A 21861-nucleotide genomic window follows, 5' to 3' on the forward strand; every position below is an offset into this window, starting at 1 on the left:
CTTCCCTTTTTGAATATAGGCACTACTTCCGCTATACGCCAGTATTTGGGAACCATACCTGATATAACTGAATCCTTCAAGATCAAAGATAGCGGTTTTGCCAGTTCAGAGTGAAGCTCCATTAGAACCCTTGGGTGAATACCATCGGGCCCTGGTGATTTATTAATCTTTAAATGTTTTAATCGGTCACAGACTACTTCCTCGCTTAAATAAGTACCTATCAGTGGGATATTCTCATTATTGAGATTGTGTGTCAGTCCCTGAAATGGGTCCTCTCTAGTGAATACTGTTGAAAAAAACTAATTTAGTGTGTCCGCTATGTCATTATCATTTTTGCTTAAGACTCCCAACTTGTCTTTTAAAGGGCCTATACTCTCCTTCTTTAATCTCTTGCTATTAATGTATTTAAAGAATTTTTTGGGATTCGCTTTGCTTTCCTTTGCTACTAGTTTTTCAGTTTCTACTTTAGCCGCTCTTATTTCCTTTTTGCAAATTTTGTTACATTCCTTATAGTGCTGAAATGACTCTGCTTCCCCGTCAGATTTGTATTTTTTAAATGCTCGCCTTTTCTTGCCCATAAGTTCCTTAATCTTTTTGTTAAGCCACATCTGTTTATGATTTTTATTCCTTTTTTTGCTACTCATAGGAATAAATTTGAGTGTATTTTTAGCTAGCAGGAATTTTAGTACCTCCCATTTCTCCGTAGTATTTTTTCCTAAAAACAAACCTTCCCATTCAATATCCCTGAAAAATACCCTCATCTTTTCAAAATTTGCTTTGCTAAAGTTTAGAGTCCTAGTTGAGCCAGTATAGGGCTGTTTATGGAAACTGATATTGAATATGACCATATTGTGGTCGCTGTTTCCTATGGGTTCCCCTACTATAATACCTGATACCAAATCCCCATTGTTTGTTAATACCAGGTCTAAGATTGCATTGTACCTAGTTGGTTCCTCAATTAGTTGGACTAAGTAGTTATCATTAAGTGTGTTTAAAAACATATTGCCCCTAGCAGTATCACATGAATCGTTTTTCCAGTTTATCTCTGGATAGTTAAAATCTCCCATCACTACTATGTCTCCTACTCCTGCTGCTCTTTCAATTTGCTTTAGTAACAATTCCTCATCAGATGCATTGATACTAGGTGGCCTATAGCATACACCCAATACTAACTTTTTTATTCCTTTTTCCCCGCATGCAATTTCTACCCATAATGTCTCGACAGTGTCTACAGTCCCCTCCTGAATATCTTCCCGTATATCAGGTTTTAAAAATGGCTTTACGTAAAGACACACCCCTCCACCCTTTTTATTTAGTCTGTCTCTCCTAAACAGTGTATAGCCCTCTAGATTGACTGTCCAATCATGAGATTCATCCCACCAAGTTTCAGTAATGCCTATAATATCATACTGTTTGCTTGCTGCAAGTATTTCTAGTTCACCCTTTTTACCAGTAATGCTTCTGGCGTTTACATACATACAACTAAGATAGGTATTTTCCCTTGCGTTAGGGACATCTTTCACCTTATGTAGCAATGATGACCTGTAATCGTCATTGGTTAGTGCTTTGGTAAAATCCCTTTTAGTACCCCCATGTTAGTAACCTTACCGCCTGCTCTTACCCTCCCCCCAACTTCTCCCCCATTTCGTTTACTACCGCCATCCCCACTATTCTCACTGCATGACCCGTAGTTTCTAGCTAAACCCTCCCCCCAGGCTCCTAGTTTAAAATCTCCTCCAACCTTCTAACCATCCTTCCCCCCAGCACCGCTGCCCCCTCCTCAGTCAGGTGCAATCCGTCACGACAAAAGAGATGGCGCCTGACTAAGAAGTCCGCCCAGTGTTCCAGGAACACAAACCCCTCTTTCCTGCACCAATACCTAAGCCACACATTTACCTCCCTAATCTCCCTCTGCCTCCCTGGACTAGCGCGTGGCACGGGTAATAATTCCGAGAATATTACCTTAGATGTCCTTGCCTTCAGTTTCTTTCCTAAGTCCCTATAGTCTTTCTTAAGGACATCTCACCTTCCGCTAACTTTGTCATTGGTGCCAACGTGCACCAAGACCGCCGGGTCTTTCCCAGCCCCTCCCAACACTCTATCTACCCGGTCCGCGATGTGCTATACCCGAGCACCCGGGAGACAACAGACTGTACGGCGATCACGGTCCCGGTAGCAGATTGCCCTATCTGCCTTCCTGATGATAGAATCCCCTACCACCACCATCTGACTAGGTACCTCTCTATCTTTTATCCCAACCGCGCCAGAGGGACCGCTCCTCTGGATGCTAGAGGGAGCAGTCTCCTCCGGCACCGTCATTTCTTCACTATCATCCTCCGATTCCTTGTCCAATCGGCAAATTTGTTTGGGTTTGATAGTTCGGAGATGTCGAGCCTCCCCCTCTTTTTCTTCCTTCTAACTGTGACCCAACTGGCTACCTGATCATCATCCTCTTCTACCAGTTCAGTCACTTTCGTTCCTGGTTTGACGTCACACACACGCCCAGCGTTCGGCCAGCCACTCCCCCATTTCTCCAGACACTCCCGCGTTTTTCCCTGGCACGCCTGCGTTTTTCCGCACACTCCCAGAAAACGGCCAGTTTCCGCCCAGAAACACCCACTTCCTGTCAATCACACTACGATTACTTCAACGATGAAAAATCTTTGTTCGGGCGTGAGTAAATCTACTAAGTTTTGTGTTAAAATACTAACCGCATGCGCACTGCGAACCATGCGCATTTTTGCCTTAATCGCTCCGTTGCGAAAATCCGCAACGAGCGAACAACCTGGAATGACGCCCATTATCCCCACACCCCAGTAGGATACTGTAGCATGACATGGGATATATATAATAATTAGAAAAAACAGGAAAGAAACAAAAAAGATTGTGATTTTTAGTCTTTTTTTGTAATACTGTTAAAGAATAATGCAGAAAAGTATAATGTCTTTCTTTAATTGTGCATGATGCAAAATGAGAAGAGCAGAGTTAACAGCAGTAAATGGCACACCACAGTGCTGTCTATTTTTTTTTTTTTGCACTTTTTTTTTAAACTTCTAAGATATTTAAAAACAAACTAGTAATTTCCCAGAAGACAGAACTGGTTTCTTTTATTGGAGCCCAAGATGAAGTGTACCAATCGCCAAGTTCAATAAATGACTAGTGCATAGGAGGACATGGCTATGGGTTGGGTACTATTGGTCGACATTTATCATGGCGACCTGGTTGAACTGTTGACATGTTCTGACTGGATACCCGGGTCTCTGGGTACCTTCCTATAAAAGAAAAGCCTTGCTACTCCTAAACAGCGAGGGGTTCTATAAGGGTCCTTAAGTGGAAAGGGTCATCATGCCCATCTTGTTTAATTTTTAACTCTCCCATGATGGGGAAAGCCTCCAACAGCTTGGAATCTGGGTATCCAAAATGGTTCCAGCCTATCCCCACTGATATTTATTCCTATTGTCACTGAGTGGCAGTTCTCAGCGTCTAGCTAGAAAGTTTGTCATTTTTTGGTCTTGGTAAAAAACAAAAATAGGATTTTAATACCTACCGGTAAATCCTTTTCTTCTAGTCCGTAGAGGATGCTGGGGACTCCAAAAGGACCATGGGGTATAGACGGGATCCACAGGAGATTGGGCACACTAAAAATACTTTAACTGGGTGTGAACTGGCTCCTCCCTCTATGCCCCTCCCCCAGACCTCAGTTATAGGAACTGTGCCCAGGAGAGACTGACATTTCAAGGAAAGGATTTTTGTTAACTAAAGGCGAGAAAACCACCAGCCCACACCACAAACACACCGTACCACTGGATCAGTAGGAAACCAGATAACAGTATGAACTAACAACAGCAACAAGCTGAATATAACTGATACACAAACCTCGCGTAACAAATATAACCAGTAATACAACAACTGCAAGTAACAGTCCGCACTGAGATGGGCGCCCAGCATCCTCTACGGACTAGGAGAAAAGGATTTACCAGTAGGTATTAAAATCCTATTTTCTCTTAAGTGCGGACGACTCTGCAGCAACGATTGAGCAAACATGAAGTCCTCATCAGCCAGGGTATCAAACTTGTAGAACTTAACAAAAGTGTTTGAACCCGACCACGTAGCTGCTCGGCAAAGCTGAAGTGCCGAGGCCCCTCGGGCAGCCGCCCAAGATGAGCCCACCTTCCTGGTAGAATGGGCCTTTACAGACTTCGGTAACGGTAGCCCAGCCTGAAAAATGAGCTTGCTGAATCGTATTACAAATCCAGCGTGCAATAGTCTGCTAAGAAGCAGGATTTCCAATCTTGTTGGAAGCATACAGGACAAATAGAGCCTCTGTTTTCCTAGTAAGAGCCGTCCTGGCGACATAAATCTTCAAGGCTCTTACAACATTAAGAGATTTTGGAACCGCCACAGCATCCATAGCCACAGGTACCACAATAGGTTGGTTTATATGAAACGAAGAAAACACCTTCGGCAGAAATTGTTGACGAGTCCTCAATTCCGCTCTATCAGTATGAAAGATCAAATATGGGCTCTAGTGAGACAAGGCCGCCAACTCGGACACTCGCCTGGCAGACGCCAGAGCCAAAAGCATGACCACTTTCCAAGTGAGAAACTTTAACTCAACCTTACGCAACGGTTCAAACCAGTGAGACATAAGGAACTGCAAGACCACTTCAAGATCCCACGGCGGCACCGGCGGCACAAACGGAGGATGGATATGCAGCACTCCCTTCACGAAAGTCTGAACCTCTGGAAGGATGGCCAATTCTTTCTGAAAGAAAATAGATAAAGCCGAAATCTGCACTTTGATGGAGCCCAATTTCAGGCCTGCATTTACGCCTGCCTGCAAAAAATGGAGAAACCGACCCAAGTGAAACTCCTCCGCAGGAGCTGCTTTGGTTTCACACCACGAAACATACTTTCTCCAAATACGGTGATGTTTCGCCGTAACCTCCTTTCTAGCTTTAAGGAGAGTGGGGATGACCTCCCCGGGAATACCTTTCCTAGCTAAGATCTGGCGCTCAACTTCCACGCCGTCAAACGCAGCCGCGGTAAGTCCGGAAACACGCATGGCCCCTGCATTAACAGGTCCTCTCTTAGAGGAAGCGGCCAGGGATCTTCCACTAATAATTCCTGAAGTTCCAGATACCAGGCCCTCCTTGGCCAATCTGGAACGACGAGTATCGCCTGAACCCCTGTTCGTCGTACGAGCCTCAGTACCTTCGGAATGAGAGGAAGCATACACCGACTGAAACACCTACGGAGTCACCAGGGCGTCCACTGCACTGGCCTGGGGTTCCCTTGACCTGGAATAATACCTTGGAAGCTTCTTGTTGAGGCGAGACGCCATCATGTCTATCAGAGGAATTCCCCAACGCCTTGTCACTTCTGCAAATACCTCTTGATGAAGAGCCCACTCTCCCGGATGGAGATCGTGTCTGCTGAGGAAGTCTGCTTCCCAGTTGTCCACGCCCGGGAGGAAGACTGCTGACAGAGCGCTCACGTGCTGTTCCGCCCAGCGAAGGATTCTTGTGGCCTCTGCCATAGCCGCCCTGCTTCTTGTTCCGCCTTGGCGGTTTACGTACGCTACCGCCGTTATGTTGTACGACTGGATCAGGACAGGAAGACCCTGAAGAAGGTTATTTGCTTGCAGCAGGCCGTTGAAAATGGCACTCAACTCGAGAACATTTATGTGGAGACAAGATTCCTGGCTTGAACATTTTCCCTGGAAATTTCTTCCTTGCTTGACTGCGCCCCAACCTCGGAGACTTGCATCTGTTGTCAGCAGGACCCAGTCCTGGATTCCGAATCGGCATCCCTCTAGAAGGTGAGAGCCTTGCAGCCACCAAAGGAGAGAAATCCTGGCCCTGGAAGATAGACATATTTTCCGGTGCATGTGCAAGTGAGACCCGGACCATTTTTTCAGCAGATCCCACTGAAACACCCGGGCATGTAACCTGCCAAACTGAATGGCTTCGTAAGCCACAACCATCTTCCCTAGTACCCGAGTGCATTAATGAACCGACACACTTGTCGGCCTAAGAAGCTCCCTGACCATGGTCTGGATTTCCAGAGCTTTGTCCTCCGGTAGAAACGCTCTCTGTATCTCCGTGTCTAGGATCATGCCCAGGAAGGGCAGCCGAGTGGCCGAGATCAACTGAGACTTTGTCAGATTTAGAATCCAACCGTGATGACGCAGAACCGACAGTGAGAGATCCACATTTCTTAACAACTGTTCCTTGGACCTCACTTTTATCAGGAGATCGTCCAAGTACGGGATAATTGTGACCCCTTGCTTGCGAAGGAGGACCATCATTTCCGCCATTACCTTGGTGAAAACCCTCGGGGCCGTGGAAAGCCCAAACGGCAACGCCTGAAATTGGTAATTACAATCCTGCACCGCGAACCTCAGGAAGGCCTGATGAGGGGGGTATATTGGGATGTGTAAGTAAGCATCCTTTATGTCGACTGACGCCATAAAATCCCCCCCTTCGAGGCTGGAGATCACCGCTCGAAGAGACTCCATCTTGAACTTGAAAATTTTTAAGTATGGATTGAGAGATTTCAGGTTCAGAATCGGTCTGACCGAGCCGTCCGGCTTCGGCATCACAAAGAGGCTTGAATAGAACCCTTTTCCCCAATCTGACGGGGGAACCGGTACCACAACCATCTGTTGACACAACTTTTGTATCACATCCCTTACCACCTCTCTTTCGGGAAGAGAAGTTGGCATCTCCTGAAACTCCAGTCTGTACCCTTGGGACACTATGTCTAATACCCAAGGATCCAGAGCTGAACGAACCCATACCTGACTGAAGAATCGGAGACGGCCCCCCACCGGCAGGGACTCCCGCAGGGGTGCCCCAGCGTCATGCGGTGGACTTGGTAAAGGCAGGGGAGGACTTTTGGTCCTCAGTGCCCGACACTGCAGGTGACTTCCTTCCCCTACCTCTACCCTTTGAAGCGAGGAAGGATGAGCCCTTACCTCTTTTGTATTTATTAGGCCGAAAGGACTGCATCTGCTGATGGGGTGCCTTCTTCTGTTGTGTGGGAACATAGGGAAGAAAAGATGACTTACCCACCGTAGCGATCGACACCAGGTCAGCGAGGCCGTCACCGAACAAGACACTACCTTTAAAAGGGAGAGCTTCCATATTCTTCTTGGAGTCGGCATCAGCATTCCATTGGTGAACCCACAGCGCCCTCCTGGCCGAAATCGCCATGGCATTGGCTCTTGATCCCAAGAGGCCAACATCCCTCGCCGCATCCTTTAGGTAAGCCGCAGCGTCCTTGATATAACCAAGAGTCAAAAGAATATTATCTTTATCAAGGGCATCCATAACAGAAGCAAAATTTTCAGCCCACTTTGCAATAGCACTACTCACCCATACGGACGCCACAGCAGGTCTGAGCAATGCACCAGTATTTACGAAAATGGACTTCAATGTCGTCTCCAGCTTGCAATCCGCCGGATCCTTGAGAGCAGCCGTGTCAGGAGACGGAAGTGCCACCTTCTTGGACAATCGCGAGAGAGCCTTGTCCACATTTGGCGACGACTCCCATTTTTCCCTATCTGCAGAGGGGAAAGGATATGCCATCAAAATTCGCTTGGGAATCTGCCATCGTTTTTCAGGCGTCGTCCAAGCCTTTTCACAAAGCTCATTCATTTCATGAGAGGGGGGAAACTTTACCTCAGGTCTCTTCCCTTTAAATAAACAAACCCTCGTGTCAGGAGCGGCCGGTTCCTCAGATATATGTAAAACCTCTTTAATGGCTATAATCATGTAGTGAATACTCTTGACAACCCGTGGATGCAAAGAGGCCTCATTCAAATCAACATCGGAGTCAGAGTCCGTGTCGGTACCTGTATCTGCCATCTGGTTAAAAACACGCTTTTGTGACCCTGAGACTGCCTGTACCTGAGACAAAGCGTCCTCCACAGACTGTCTCCATGCTTGTGTCTGAGAATCAGATTTATCTAGTCTCTTAGACAATAAAGCCACATTCGCTGTCACTGTACTCAGCATAGTCATCCAATCAGCAGTCGGCTGTGCCGACAGACACACACCTAACTCGTTTTCCGCACCCCCCATAACCTCCTCTGGGGAGGAACACCCAGGCTCCAACATGTCGACACCTCGTGCCGACACACCCACACTCACACAGTCCACCAGCCCGGGGACAGACCCACAGAGAAGCCCTTAGGGAGACACACAGAGGGAGTATGCCAGCTCACAACCCAGCGCCCATACACTAAAAAAACTAGTACATATGCTCAGCGCTGTGTTTTCCTCCCCGTGTACTTGCGGGAGCGTGGAGGACCGGGCAGCGTCTCTGCAGCACTGTAGAGATATGAGAAATTGGCGCTGGTGAGCAACATGCGGCTAAGCCCCGCCCCTTCCTGGCGCGCCTTAGCCCGCTAAATTTCAAACCTGCACACTGGCGGGGGAATATATATATATATATATATATATATATATATATATATATTTATATATAGCGTCCGGACACCGTATATTCTGTGGTATTGCAGGCATTTAACCCCAGTAACTGCTACCCAGGGCGCTCCCCCCTAGCACCCTGCACCCAGCCAGAGTTGTTGGTGATGTGTGTGGGAGCATGGAGCGCAGCGCTACCGCTGCGCTGTACCTCGTTACTGAAGTCTTCTGCCGTCACTGAAGTCTTCGGTTCTTCTAATACTCACCCGGCTTCTTTCTTCTGGCTTCTGTGAGGGGGGTGACGGCGCGGCTCCGGGAACAAGCAGCTAGGCGAACCAAGTGATCGAACCCTCTGGAGCTAATGGTGTCCAGTAGCCTAAGAAGCAGAGCCCTTAACTAAGAAGAAGTAGGTCTGACTTCTCTCCCCTCAGTCCCTCGATATGCAGGGAGCCTGTAGCCAGCAAGTCTCCCTGAAAATAAAAAACCTAACAAAAGTCTTTCTAGAGAAACTCTGTAGAGCTCCCCTAGTGTGTGTCCAGTCACTCCTGGGCACAAAGTCTAACTGAGGTCTGGGGGAGGGGCATAGAGGGAGGAGCCAGTTCACACCCAGTTAAAGTCTTTTTAGTGTGCCCAATCTCCTGCGGATCCCGTCTATACCCCATGGGTCTTTGGAGTCCCCAGTGTCCTCTAGGACGTAAGAGAAAAAAACAACAAAAAAACAATACATAAGATGATGCAGCTTGGCACTTCCACAACACAGAGGTCACTCGAGGGACAGTCTCGATAGGAATGAATGGAGCGCACGGATTGGTCAGTTCATGGTAGCTCCCACACTGACCAATCAGCATGACCCCATTAAGTTTTTAGGAAGAGTGTCCACAAGGAGTTCTACATCACTTGCATACCACTTCTATAATATAGCATAATGTCGCACATGGCTTCAGAAATTGACACACATGCAGTACATTTAGCCACTGTATGCTGTGTAAGAAAATAAATCAATAAATGAATAAATATAAAAGAATAATAGTAATAATAAAAAAAAATAGTATATTTATGTAAATTGTCTCACAACATTGAAGAAGGCCGCATACCTTACATTGCTTTCTTGCCACTGTCTTGTATAATTTGATTGCATTAGCTACTTAACACACATGTTGTATAGTTCAGGAAACCATCTGGTGGTTTTAAAGTGGTATTACCACTCCTACGACTGAGAATGCCATGATGCATCTCGTCGTGCTGTGGAAGACACACCATGCCTGCCATACTACATGGTAGAAATACGATTGGTATATGAGGACACATCTGTAACGGCTGTAAAGCAAATAATGTGCTCATGTCCAAGAAATACCAAACATAGTGCCTTTAATGTCTTAGCATTTCAGACGGATTTAAAAAATATTGTTCTAAACCCAAGTCTAGTGGGGGAAAAAAATAGTGTTGTCTGTTGTCCATTGACAAAGCTACTACACTTGATTCACATGAGAACTGTAGGTAGAAATGTAAGGGTTATGAGAAAAAAAGGATGATGGGTCATGCATGTGCTGCGGTGCCGAAGATACTATTTTCTTGCATATTTTTAAGAAGCACACCTCCCCTGACTTGGCTACACATCCACAGTACCAGAGCCGCTCTCTGCAGCCCTGACTAGAGGAACTTTTCCAAATAGCATATATACTAAAGGGGCCCATTTAGCAACAGGTTTTAGCTGTTTGAAACGAGTGGTCTTCAGTTTGCCGGCTGTTGGGATCCCGGCGCACAGTATACCGGCGCCGGAATCCTGACAACCGGCATACCGACACCTTTTCTCCCTCTTGGGGGATCATGACCCCCCTGGAGGGAGAATAGATAGCGTGGTGCGCGTAGCGCGTCACCGTGCCCGCAAGGGGCTCATTTGCGCTCGCCCAGCTGTCGGTATGCCAGCGGTCGGGATTCCGGCGCCAGTATGCTAGCCGCCGGCATACCCTACTACACTTATGTGAGACTCATTGCGTATGACAAATGGTGCTCCAGCCAATAAGCTCCTGTCATGTGTTTGAAAAATAACAGAGCTGATTGGCTGGAGCACCATTTCTCATACGCAATGAGTTTCAAATTGCTAAAACTCCTTTCTAAATGTGCTCCATAATGTTAAAAAGGATATTGTTTTTTTTTTTTTAAATAACAGATCAGCTTTTAGTCCCCTTTAAAGTGACATTTGCATCACTATCAGAAACAGCTCTGTGTGGACAGGTGTGGATGGGGAAAAAAGTAATAATTAACACTTCCAGTGACAAGAAATTTCTTTTATACTTTCTAAACAATCTGTCTGTACCGGGAGGCTTAAATAGCACCTTAACAGCATTTATTTAGAGTAGGAAAAATAAGATTTTACTTAACGGTAAATCTATTTCTCGTAGTCCGTAGTGGATGCTGGGGACTCCGTAAGGACCATGGGGAATAGACGGGCTCCGCAGGAGACAGGGCACTTTAAGAAAGAATTAGGATACTGGTGTGCACTGGCTCCTCCCTCTATGTCCCTCCTCCAGACCTCAGTTAAGGAAACTGTGCCCGGAAGAGCTGACAGTACAAGGAAAGGATTTTGGAATCCAGGGCAAGACTCATACCAGCCACACCGTATAACTCGTGATAAACTTACCCAGTTAACAGTATGAACAACAACAGAGCATCAGATAACCCTGATGCAACCATAACATAACCCTTATTTAAGCAATAACTATATACAAGTATTGCAGAAAGTCCGCACTTGGGACGGGCGCCCAGCATCCACTACAGACTACGAGAAATAGATTTACCGGTAAGTAAAATCTTATTTTCTCTAACGTCCTAGTGGATGCTGGGGACTCCGTAAGGACCATGGGAATTATACCAAAGCTCCCAAACGGGCGGGAGAGTGCGGATAACTCTGCAGCACTGAATGAGCAAACACAAGGTCCTCCTCAGCCAGAGTATCAAACTTGTAGAACTTTGCAAAAGCGTTTGAACCTGACCAAGTAGCCGCTCGGCAAAGCTGTAATGCCGAGACCCCTCGGGCAGCCGCCCAAGAAGAGCCCACCTTCCTTGTGGAGTGGGCTTTTACTGATTTTGGAAGCGGCAATCCAGCCGCAGAATGAGCCTGCTGAATCGTGTTACAGATCCAGCGAGCAATAGTTTGCTTTGAAGCAGGAGCACCCAGCTTGTTGGATGCATACAGGATAAACAGCGACTCAGTTTTCCTGACTCTAGCCGTTCTGGCTACATAAATCTTCAAAGCCCTGACTACATCCAGTAACTCGGAATCCTCCAAGTCACGAGTAGCCACAGGCACCACAATAGGTTGGTTCATATGAAAAGATGACACCACTTTTGGCAGAAATTGCGGACGAGTCCGCAATTCTGCCCTGTCCATATGGAAAACCAGATAGGGGCTTTTATATGACAAAGCCGCCAATTCTGACACACGCCTAGCCGAAGCCAAGGCTAATAGCATGACCACCTTCCACGTGAGATATTTTAACTCCACGGTTTTAAGTGGCTCAAACCAGTGTGATTTCAGGAAACTCAACACCACGTTAAGATCCCAAGGTGCCACTAGAGGCACAAACGGGGGCTGAATATGCAGTACTCCCTTTACAAACGTCTGAACTTCAGGAAAAGAAGCCAGTTCTTTTTGAAAGAAAATGGATAGGGCTGAAGTCTGGACCTTAATGGACCCAAATTTGACAACTTTGGGCACTGTGCAACTCTTAAAAACCAGCCTTCAAGGTATTCTTATCATTTGATTCACCTTTTACAGAATATTAGCTTTTTTAGAATTTTTTTTTTTTTTTTTTGTGTCTGCAAATTCCAGCTTTGACATTTTTATCCTCCCTCTGTGGAGTGGTTTTACTTGTATGTACTCTTCTCCCAGCTATGGGATTTTGTATCTATTAAAAAAATTTTTTTAAATGGATTGATTGGCACCATTTTTGTTTTTTTTGGGATTTACAACTGCCTAATTACTCACTGGCATCTTGAGGCCCGAAATAGCTGTGGATCCAAAAGATACCTTGATAGGAACATCTCCACATTTCATTCTGTGAGTGTGGTACGCACCTTTATTTTGACATAGAAGTATATATAAAAGATACCTTTACACACTTGTCGTATCTTCACTTTAATGTGAGTTTAGGTACGCTCATCTATGCATACTTTCTGGTGGAGGATACACGGAAAGGGTGACGAGCTTTAAAAGAAACCTTTATGTGCACACATCCGTTCTTCCTAGTGTGAGTTGGGGTACGCACTTCATACAGACCCCCCATCTATATCACTGCTTTCCTGCTCTGTTGTTGGGAAAAAGGACTTTCTTTGAATACCACTAAAAAACAATAGTATACATTGTATGTTTTGTTCTTTTTCATGTAACAATAACTGGACATCAATTATATCAACTGAGAACTTCTGCTGAACTACTGAGGACTTCCATCTTGAATACCCGCAAGGGACGTATATTTTATTTTTATTATAATATTCACATTGGGCGCTTATACTGAGAAAAAATTGTCTTCTTTTTGTATTGAATTTCTGTCTTCTGTGGGGTGTGGTGGCATCCCATTAGACAATTTATACTTTGTTAAAGCTGCCCTGCGCACATTTCAAACATCCCAAAAACTCCCCTGGTTTTCACCACAATAGGTTGGTTCATATGAAAAGATGACACCACTTTTGGCAGAAATTGCGGACGAGTCCGCAATTCTGCCCTGTCCATATGGAAAACCAGATAGGGGCTTTTATATGACAAAGCCGCCAATTCTGACACACGCCTAGCCGAAGCCAAGGCTAATAGCATGACCACCTTCCACGTGAGATATTTTAACTCCACGGTTTTAAGTGGCTCAAACCAGTGTGATTTCAGGAAATTCAACATCACGTTAAGATCCCAAGGTGCCACTAGAGGCACAAACGGGGGCTGAATATGCAGTACTCCCTTTACAAACGTCTGAACTTCAGGAAGAGAAGCCAGTTCTTTTTGAAAGAAAATGGATAGGGCTGAAGTCTGGACCTTAATGGACCCAAATTTTAAGCCCATAGTCACTCCCGACTGTAGGAAGTGAAGGAAACGGCCCAGCTGGAATTCCTCTGTAGGGGCATTCCTGGCATCACACCAAGCAACATATTTTCGCCATATACGGTGATAATGTTTAGCCGTCACGTCCTTCCTAGCCTTTATTAGCGTAGGAATAACCTCATCCGGAATGCCTTTTTCTGCTAGGATCCGGCGTTCAACCGCCATGCCGTCAAACGCAGCCGCGGTAAGTCTTGGAACAGACAGGGCCCCTGTTGCAACAGATCCTGTCTGAGAGGCAGAGGCCATGGGTTCTCTGTGAGCATTTCTTGCAGTTCCGGATACCAAGTCCTTCTTGGCCAATCCGGAACAATGAGTATTGTTCTCACTCCTCTTTTTCTTACGATTCTCAGCACCTTGGGTATGAGAGGAAGAGGAGGAAACACATAAACCGACTGGAACACCCACGGTGTCACTAGTGCGTCCACCTGTGGCAGTTCGCTACGACTTGTAATCTGTGTGAAGACTTCTTGATGAAGTCCCCACTCTCCCGAGTGGAGGTCGTGCCTGCTGAGGAAGTCTGCTTCCCAGTTGTCCACTCCCGGAATGAACACTGCTGACAGTGCGCTTACGTAATTCTCCGCCCAGCGAAGAATTCTGGTGGCTTCCGCCATCGCCACCCTGCTCCTTGTGCCGCCTTGGCAGTTTACATGAGCCACTGCGGTGATGTTGTCTGACTGAATCAGCACCGGTTGGTTGCGAAGCAGAGGCTCTGCTTGACTTAGGGCGTTGTATATGGCCCTAAGTTCCAGGATATTGATGTGCAGACAAGTCTCCTGACTTGACCACAGACCCTGGAAATTTCTTCCCTGTGTGACTGCCCCCCCACCCTCGGAGGCTTGCATCCATGGTCACCAGGACCCAGTCTTGAATGCCGAACCTGCGACCCTCGAGAAGGTGAGCACTCTGCAGCCACCACAGAAGAGACACCCTGGCCCTGGGGGATAGGGTGATCAGCCGCTGCATCTGAAGATGCGATCCGGACCACTTGTCCAACAGATCCCACTGAAAGGTCCTCGCATGGAACCTGCCGAAGGGAATGGCTTCGTATGACGCCACCATCTTTCCCAGGACTCGCGTGCATTGATGCACCGACACCTGTCTTGGTTTTAAGAGGTCTCTGACCAGAGTCACGAGCTCCTGAGCCTTCTCCGGCGGGAGAAAAACCTTCTTCTGGTCTGTGTCCAGAATCATGCCCAGGAAGGGCAGACGCGTCGTAGGAATCAGCTGCGACTTTGGAATATTCAGAATCCAGCCGTGCAGTTGCAACACTTCCCGAGAGTGTGCTACGCTGATCAGCAACTGCTCTCTGGACCTCGCCTTTATGAGGAGATCGTCCAAGTATGGGATAATTGTGACTCCTTGCTTTCGCAGAAGCACCATCATTTCCGCCATTACCTTGGTAAATATTCTCTGTGCCGTGGACAGACCAAACGGCAACATCTGGAATTGGTAATGACAGTCCTGTACCACAAATCTGAGGTACTCCTGATGAGGTGGATAAATGGGGACATGCAGGTAAGCATCCTTTATGTCCAGAGACACCATAAAATCCCTCTCTTCCAGGCTTGCAATGACCGCTCTGAGCGATTCCATCTTGAACTTGAACCTTTTCAGGTAAATGTTCATGGATTTTAAATTCAATATGGGTCTGACCGAACCGTCCGGTTTCGGTACCAAACTTTTGTGGAATAGTAACCCCTTCCCTGTTGAAGGAGGGGAACCTTTACCACCACCTGCTGGAGATATTATTTGTGAATTGCCGCTAACACTATTTCCCTCTCTATGGGGGAAGCTGGCAGGGCCAATTTGAGGTAACGGTGAGGGGGCATCACTTCGAATTCCAGCTTGTATCCCTGAGATACAATCTGTATAGCCCAGGGATCCACCCGTGAGCGAACCCACTGGTGGCTGAAATTTCGGAGACGTGCCCCCACCGATCCTGGCTCCACCTGTGGAGCCCCAGCGTCATGCGGTGGATTTAGTGGAAGCCGGGGAGGACTTCTGTTCCTGGGAACTAGCTGTATTGTGCAGCTTCTTTACTCTACCCCTGCCTCTGGCAAGAAAGGACGCACCTCGGATGGCGGGGGCTCATGCACATATACAGTGCCCAACTGTATATATGCCACTTTGCCAAGAGGTCTCTAATTGCTGCCCAGGGGGCCACCCCCTGCGCCCTGCTCCCTACAGTGACCGGAGTGTGTGGGTTTAATGTGGGAGCAATGGCGCACAGCTGCAGTGCTGTGCGCTACCTCATATGAAGACTGGAGTCTTCTGCTGCCGCTTTTGAAGTCTTCTTGCTTCTCACGCCGGCTTCTGGCTCTGCGAGGGGGACGGCGGCGCGGCTCTGGGATCGGACGACCAAGGGTGCGTTCCTGTGTTCGATCCCTCTGGAGCTAATGGTGTCCAGTAGCCTAAGAAGCCTGACCTATCCACAGTTAGTAGGGCTGCTTCTCTCCCCTCAGTCCCACGTAGCAGAGAGTCTGTTGCCAGCAGATCTCTCTGAAAATAAAAAAATCCTAACAAAATACTTTCTTTTTTAGCAAGCTCAGGAGAGCTCACTAAGGTGCACCCAGCTCGTACGGGCACAGATTCAAACTGAGGTCTGGAGGAGGGACATAGAGGGAGGAGCCAGTGCACACCAGTATCCTAATTCTTTCATAAAGTGCCCTGTCTCCTGCGGAGCCCGTCTATTCCCCATGGTCCTTACGGAGTCCCCAGCATCCACTAGGACGTTAGAGAAAGGATACTGTTCACTAACAAAGAGAGAATCATTTAAGTCCATGTAGGGTCTTCTTTGCAAATGAAAAGGTCACTAGTCTTGGCGAGCAGCTGCAGTGTGCGTTATTGAAGCCTTCAGTGTACAGAAACAAAGGTCTGCATTAGGTTGCAATGCATTTATACATCTTTGCAACAGCATACCTACCAAACTCGGCCCATTCACCTTAGCAACTGCACAGTAAAAGGAGCTGGCAATTTATTACAAGTTTAGAACACCATAGTGTCTAACATTGTCCACCTTTCATAGTAATATACTGTATAGTACAGAAAAAAAGAACACCAAAATTATAAACATCTGCTGTACAGCCACAGACAACATATTGCATAAACTGAAACGGGCAGAAATGCCTAAAGCCACCATCGCCATCACAAATTTCAGCAACTGCATACACATTCAAAGAATCAGTGCAAACTCGAGGAACTTCGCGACCCCCCCCCCCCCCCCCCCAAGCGAGTCTATAGTCTCGCAGAATGGGCACGAGAGCTGCAGTGCTGGCACCATGCATTCTGCGTGCGCAATCGCAGATGTACTGTAAGCAGAGACACGCTCCTAAAACGGTCATGAAATGCCTGCGTTTTGCCACCACGTGGATTTTCTCGCATATTAGCACGCAACGCGCATATTTATATGCTGTGACTTGGGCGCCTGAATGCCGCGCTCAGAGCAAAGATGTACGAGGACACATCTGTATGTCACACCTACGAGATGCTGTCAATTTACCCACAATCAAAATCCCGATAGTGAAAACACTGACAACCATTGACCAACGGTCAAAATCTCAACAAGGTCAAAATCCCGACATGGTCAAAATACCAATATTTAAAATACCGACAAGGTGAAAATACCGACATTTACAATGTCGACAGGTCAAAAAGTCGATATGAGTTTTTCATGATTTTCACATTGAAACCGACTTGTTGATACTTTACCAACCCAGCGGACCTGGAGGGGGAATATAATCGTGTGCTGAGTGTGGCGAGCGCAGCGAGGCACCGTGCCTGAAGCATAGTGAGCACAGCGCGCCATGCGAGGGGACGCGGTACACTTATACCTTCTCCATGTCGACATACACACACAAATTATTATTATTATTTTTTTTACAAACTGGTGTCGACTTTTTGACTTGTCAACATTTAAAATGTCGGCATTTTGACTTTGTCAGCATTTTGACCGTCTGTCAATTGTTGTTGGGATTTTGACCATTGGGATTTTTATTGTAGGTATTTCATACTAAACCCTCCTATACTTATCTAATAGGCACTAACAGCCTCCTACTCTATCCTGATCCTAGTCTAACCTTATTTGCCACTATCATGGCATTTCCCCACTCTTTCTTGCACCGCACATAGGGGGATATTTACTAAGCAGTGATAAGAGCGGAGAAGCCAGCCAGTGGAGAAATTGTCCAATAGGGCCTAATTCATACCTGATTGCTGTTGTGCAAAATCACACAGTGGACGATTATTGAATGACTGCGCATGAACCACAATACGCATGCATGAGCCCAAACATCGACAGGATGCTGCGAAAATTTTGATCGCAAGGTGTACGCAAGGTGATTGCCCGGAAGCGGACGTTCCTGCGTGGTAATTGTCCGTTTTCTGGGAGTGTCAGGAAAAATGCAGGCGTTACCAAGTGTTTTCCGGGAGGGTATGTAATAATAATATTACCTTTATTGTCACTGAAGTTCACAAGTAACAATCAACGAAATTCTGAACTGTAGAATGAACACAGACACTGCCGTAAAGCCAGCAACTTTATGTTTCTAATTGAATTGTACAAGCTGAGTCAAATATATGCAGCGATATGCGCAAAGATGATCTCACAGTATGCACAGTTGCTGAATCCTCTAGTCCCTCTAGTCTGCCTTTTTACATAAGTGTGTTTCTATATGTAAAATAAACTTTAACTGTATGGACATAATCCAGCAGGAAAATGTTTTATTATATTTAAAACAGGCTAAAATAGCACACAATAACATATCACATATAAAACATAGAAAAAGCCCTTTTCATTCACACACTGAACTGTATGAATGCATTATATATATATTACATAGATAGATCATAGTTCTTTGCGATAAATTTGTAGATGGGATTTGGTTATTTAAATCCTTATATTGGGCCTAATTCAGACCTGATCGTAGCAGCAAATTTGTTAGCAGTTGGGCAAAACCATGGGGGTCATTCCGACCTGATCGCACGTTGCCATTTTTCGCAGCGGTGTGATCAGGTCTGCAGTGCGCCTGCACATGGGTCACAAAGCGCTTGCGCGTCACCAGGGAGCGACAGAACTAACGAACAAAGTGATCACACATTCGCGAACGCAAAAAGATGGACAGGAAGAGGCCGTCCGGAGGCGTCAACTGACCGTTTTTAGGAAGTGTCCGTCCGAACGAAGGCGTGCCCAGCCATTTCCAGGGAGAGATCCTGACGTCCGCTCCGTCCTGGATGATAAGTCCTGAGCTGTACAGAAACTGCACAAACATTTGTTTGTGCAGCTCTCTGCACAAGCGAGCGCAGCCCTGCACAGCGATTCCCCCCTCCCCTGTAGGCGGCGACTACCTGATCGCAGCAGTGCTAAAAGCAGCCTGCTAGCAATCAGGTCGGAATGAACCCCCATGTGTACTGCAGGGTAGGGGGATATAACATGTGCAGAGAGAATTAGAGTTGGGTGGGGTGTGTTCAAACTGAAATCTAAATTGCAGTGTAAAAGTAAAGTAGCCAGTATTTACCCTGCACAGAAACAAAATAACCCACCCAAATCTTACTCTCTCTGCAAATGTTATATCTGCCACACCTGCAGTGCACATGGTTTTGCCCAATTGCTAACATATTTGATGCTACAATCAGGTCTGAATTACCCCCACTGTCACCATTATTATAACTTTTTGTTGTAAAATCCAGATACTGGTTTGTATAATCCTCTACTGAGGCAGAAAGTTCACAATAAGCACTTTTTCCATGAAGCAGCTGTGGAAATGTAAACCTCCATAGATACTCAAAGGACGGGATTATCAGGGTTTTGCTGTCCCTTGTAGATGCTGCTTATCTTGTTTGGTTGCAGCTTTGCTGATGGTAGAGTCCCATATGGCTGTCTATAGCAGAGGTTTAACAAAGAAAATGTCCCAGCTCACACTTGTGTGCCTCACTCCGATGTAAATGCTGATAACGCGTTTCTCCGCCTCCAGTTGTCAGTGGCTTCCTCAGCAGCATGGCCCCAATGGTGAAAATGTTATATGGGGCTCTGAAAGGGAAGGTGGCGCTCCCTGGCCATCAATGTATTCTACTCCAGACACATGGTACTATATTCACCAAACAAAGCTGCTAACACGAACTAACAATGTAGACTGCAAATCCAAATAAAGAAGTAAGCAACCCCACCAACAGGAATACTGACATACAGTAAGGTCATGTATTCTTTTGTATACAGCAAAAAGCATCAAGATATTGTGATGACGTAGACAAACCAAATTTTTAAGCTTATATCCATACAAATCTAAAATTTTGTACTGAAAGAACATCACTGTCTATATAAAGAGAAAATGAACAAAGGTCTCGATCACTGTAAAACACATCAGTGAAAAACCTACAAGCTGTATGATAGATAGAACCAGTCTAAACCAATGTGTTGTTTTTTTAAAGCAAGCCTTGAAGAAGATACCTGTGCGTCTCAAAATGCATTGGTAGACCACACTTGTGCCACCCGGACCCACCGACATCTGGAAGACGCACCTATCTGGGTAAAGCGTAGGAGCCTTACCGGGTATATGCATGTATACTCGGGATACTCTGCACATGATATTCACCACCCACGGCTCCTTCCATTCAGACTGGGTACGAATCACACTTATCTACTTTGCACATTATTCTGCACTGTATGTGGACCCATATCTTAATTTTACTTGGATGTTTTATGGACTTTTGTCCCCACTTCTTTTTGCTATTTTGCTGAATTTTCTTTTTTTCCTTTCTTAACTGATTGTTTATATTTATTAAATTGTGTTTTATTTTTATACATGTGCCTTGTTCAAGTATGATTAATCTAACATAGAATGCTATCATATAATTTCCTTATTAGATTCCCTTTGAATCTTCTTACCACTCCAATTGTTACCTTTGGGTTTCCAACCTCCTATCAATATCCTGAATGACAATGGTTCACCCTGTGGTTCCAGGTCTATATTCACTTCACATTAGTTAAATGACTCTGTGTATTATAAGGCTTGCAGTACAAACACATCTGGAAACTTACCTTAGCTACTATTTCCATAATTTTATATGAGTAGTGCCCAATTTGTGACACACACTCCATTGCACGTAGTCTAAACCAATGTCTTCCACATACTGTCAATTGTATGTGTTCAATATCAACACAATTCAGGACAGCAGAATCAGTGCTGTCCATGTTAAATAAGCAATACCTACCGTAGCTTGTTATAACATGAAATGGATATTGCCACAGACATATACAAACACCCTATTACTGTATATGTCATTGAAAGTTGTTTACAGGACCTCATTAAGAGATCCTTTAGCGTTACAGTTTTACCCACACATTCTGCTAACTTGTTGCCTAATTATGATAGAGATAACCATTTAATGGAAAGAATCCGTATTCATTACAATAGTCCCTACTGTTGTGTGACATTATGAAGGTACTCCAGGACTATATTCTTCAGGTAAGTGGTAAATTGATCGGTTGAATCTCTAACTATTCGTTCTAACCAACAAAATGGCTCCCTTCAGACAAAGGTTTCTATAATTACGATTTTAAAAACAAAAAAAACACTTTGCTTTCACAAACCGACAGTCAAAATATACCTGGGGTATAATGGACATCTTCTTCCGTAAATCATGAAGGCCAAGTTCAGATGTCAAAAGCCTATCAATCCAAATTTTTCCTTCAGGTTCAGCAAGACGAAATAGAGCAGCAATGAGGGAACTCTTTCCTGCTCCAGTTCTTCCAACTATTCCAACCTGTAGTGCAGTCAAGAACATTAATCAGTGTTAAAAGTCGGACTCTGAGATTAAGGGTCAGATTAAATTTCTGCAGACTGAGCCACATGGTTTTTTCCTCTAGGAAAAGTGTAGCCCGATCCAACTGGCGGCTAACTGAATCTACGCAATACAAACAAATTATCTCAATAGCTTTAAAAACACAGACTGATTTCCTCCAATCAAGTACAATTCTGCTATAACGCTGCTTGGGTCTAAAAAGAAGATTTATGGTAGACTTACCATTGTTGAATCTCTTTCTGCGAGGTACACTGGGTTCCACAGGGAATACATTGGGGTGTAGAGATGGATCTTGATCCAGGTACCAACAGGTTAAAGCTTTAGCATCCCAAGATGCATTGGGGCCTCCTCTATAACCCCACCTCCAGGCACTGTGAGATCAGTTTCGTTAACCAGTCCAATGCAGGAGCAGGAAAAAGAGAAGGTAGATGTTAGTCACATAGAACCATATTCTCACGACAGGAGAAGGGACCAGCGCATTGTGACCCAGCCACACAAACCCATACAAGCTAGGCGTGTCATGGCGGGCGCCCTGTGGAA

The 21861-nt window shown here is 45.7% G+C and overlaps 1 protein-coding gene across 1 annotated transcript in view; it reads right to left on the bottom strand.

Moving 5' to 3' along the window:
- The window catches only part of ABCC4 (ATP binding cassette subfamily C member 4 (PEL blood group)), a 675760-nt gene that overhangs the window by 149979 nt on the left and 503920 nt on the right, over positions 1-21861 (bottom strand). The window contains exon 26 of the mRNA XM_063953021.1: positions 21127-21282. Coding sequence (XP_063809091.1) covers positions 21127-21282 — 156 coding nt within the window. The remainder of the gene's footprint in view (positions 1-21126; positions 21283-21861) is intronic.

This window comes from Pseudophryne corroboree, chromosome 2 (genome assembly GCF_028390025.1).
Source record: "Pseudophryne corroboree isolate aPseCor3 chromosome 2, aPseCor3.hap2, whole genome shotgun sequence".
NCBI lineage: Eukaryota > Metazoa > Chordata > Amphibia > Anura > Myobatrachidae > Pseudophryne > Pseudophryne corroboree.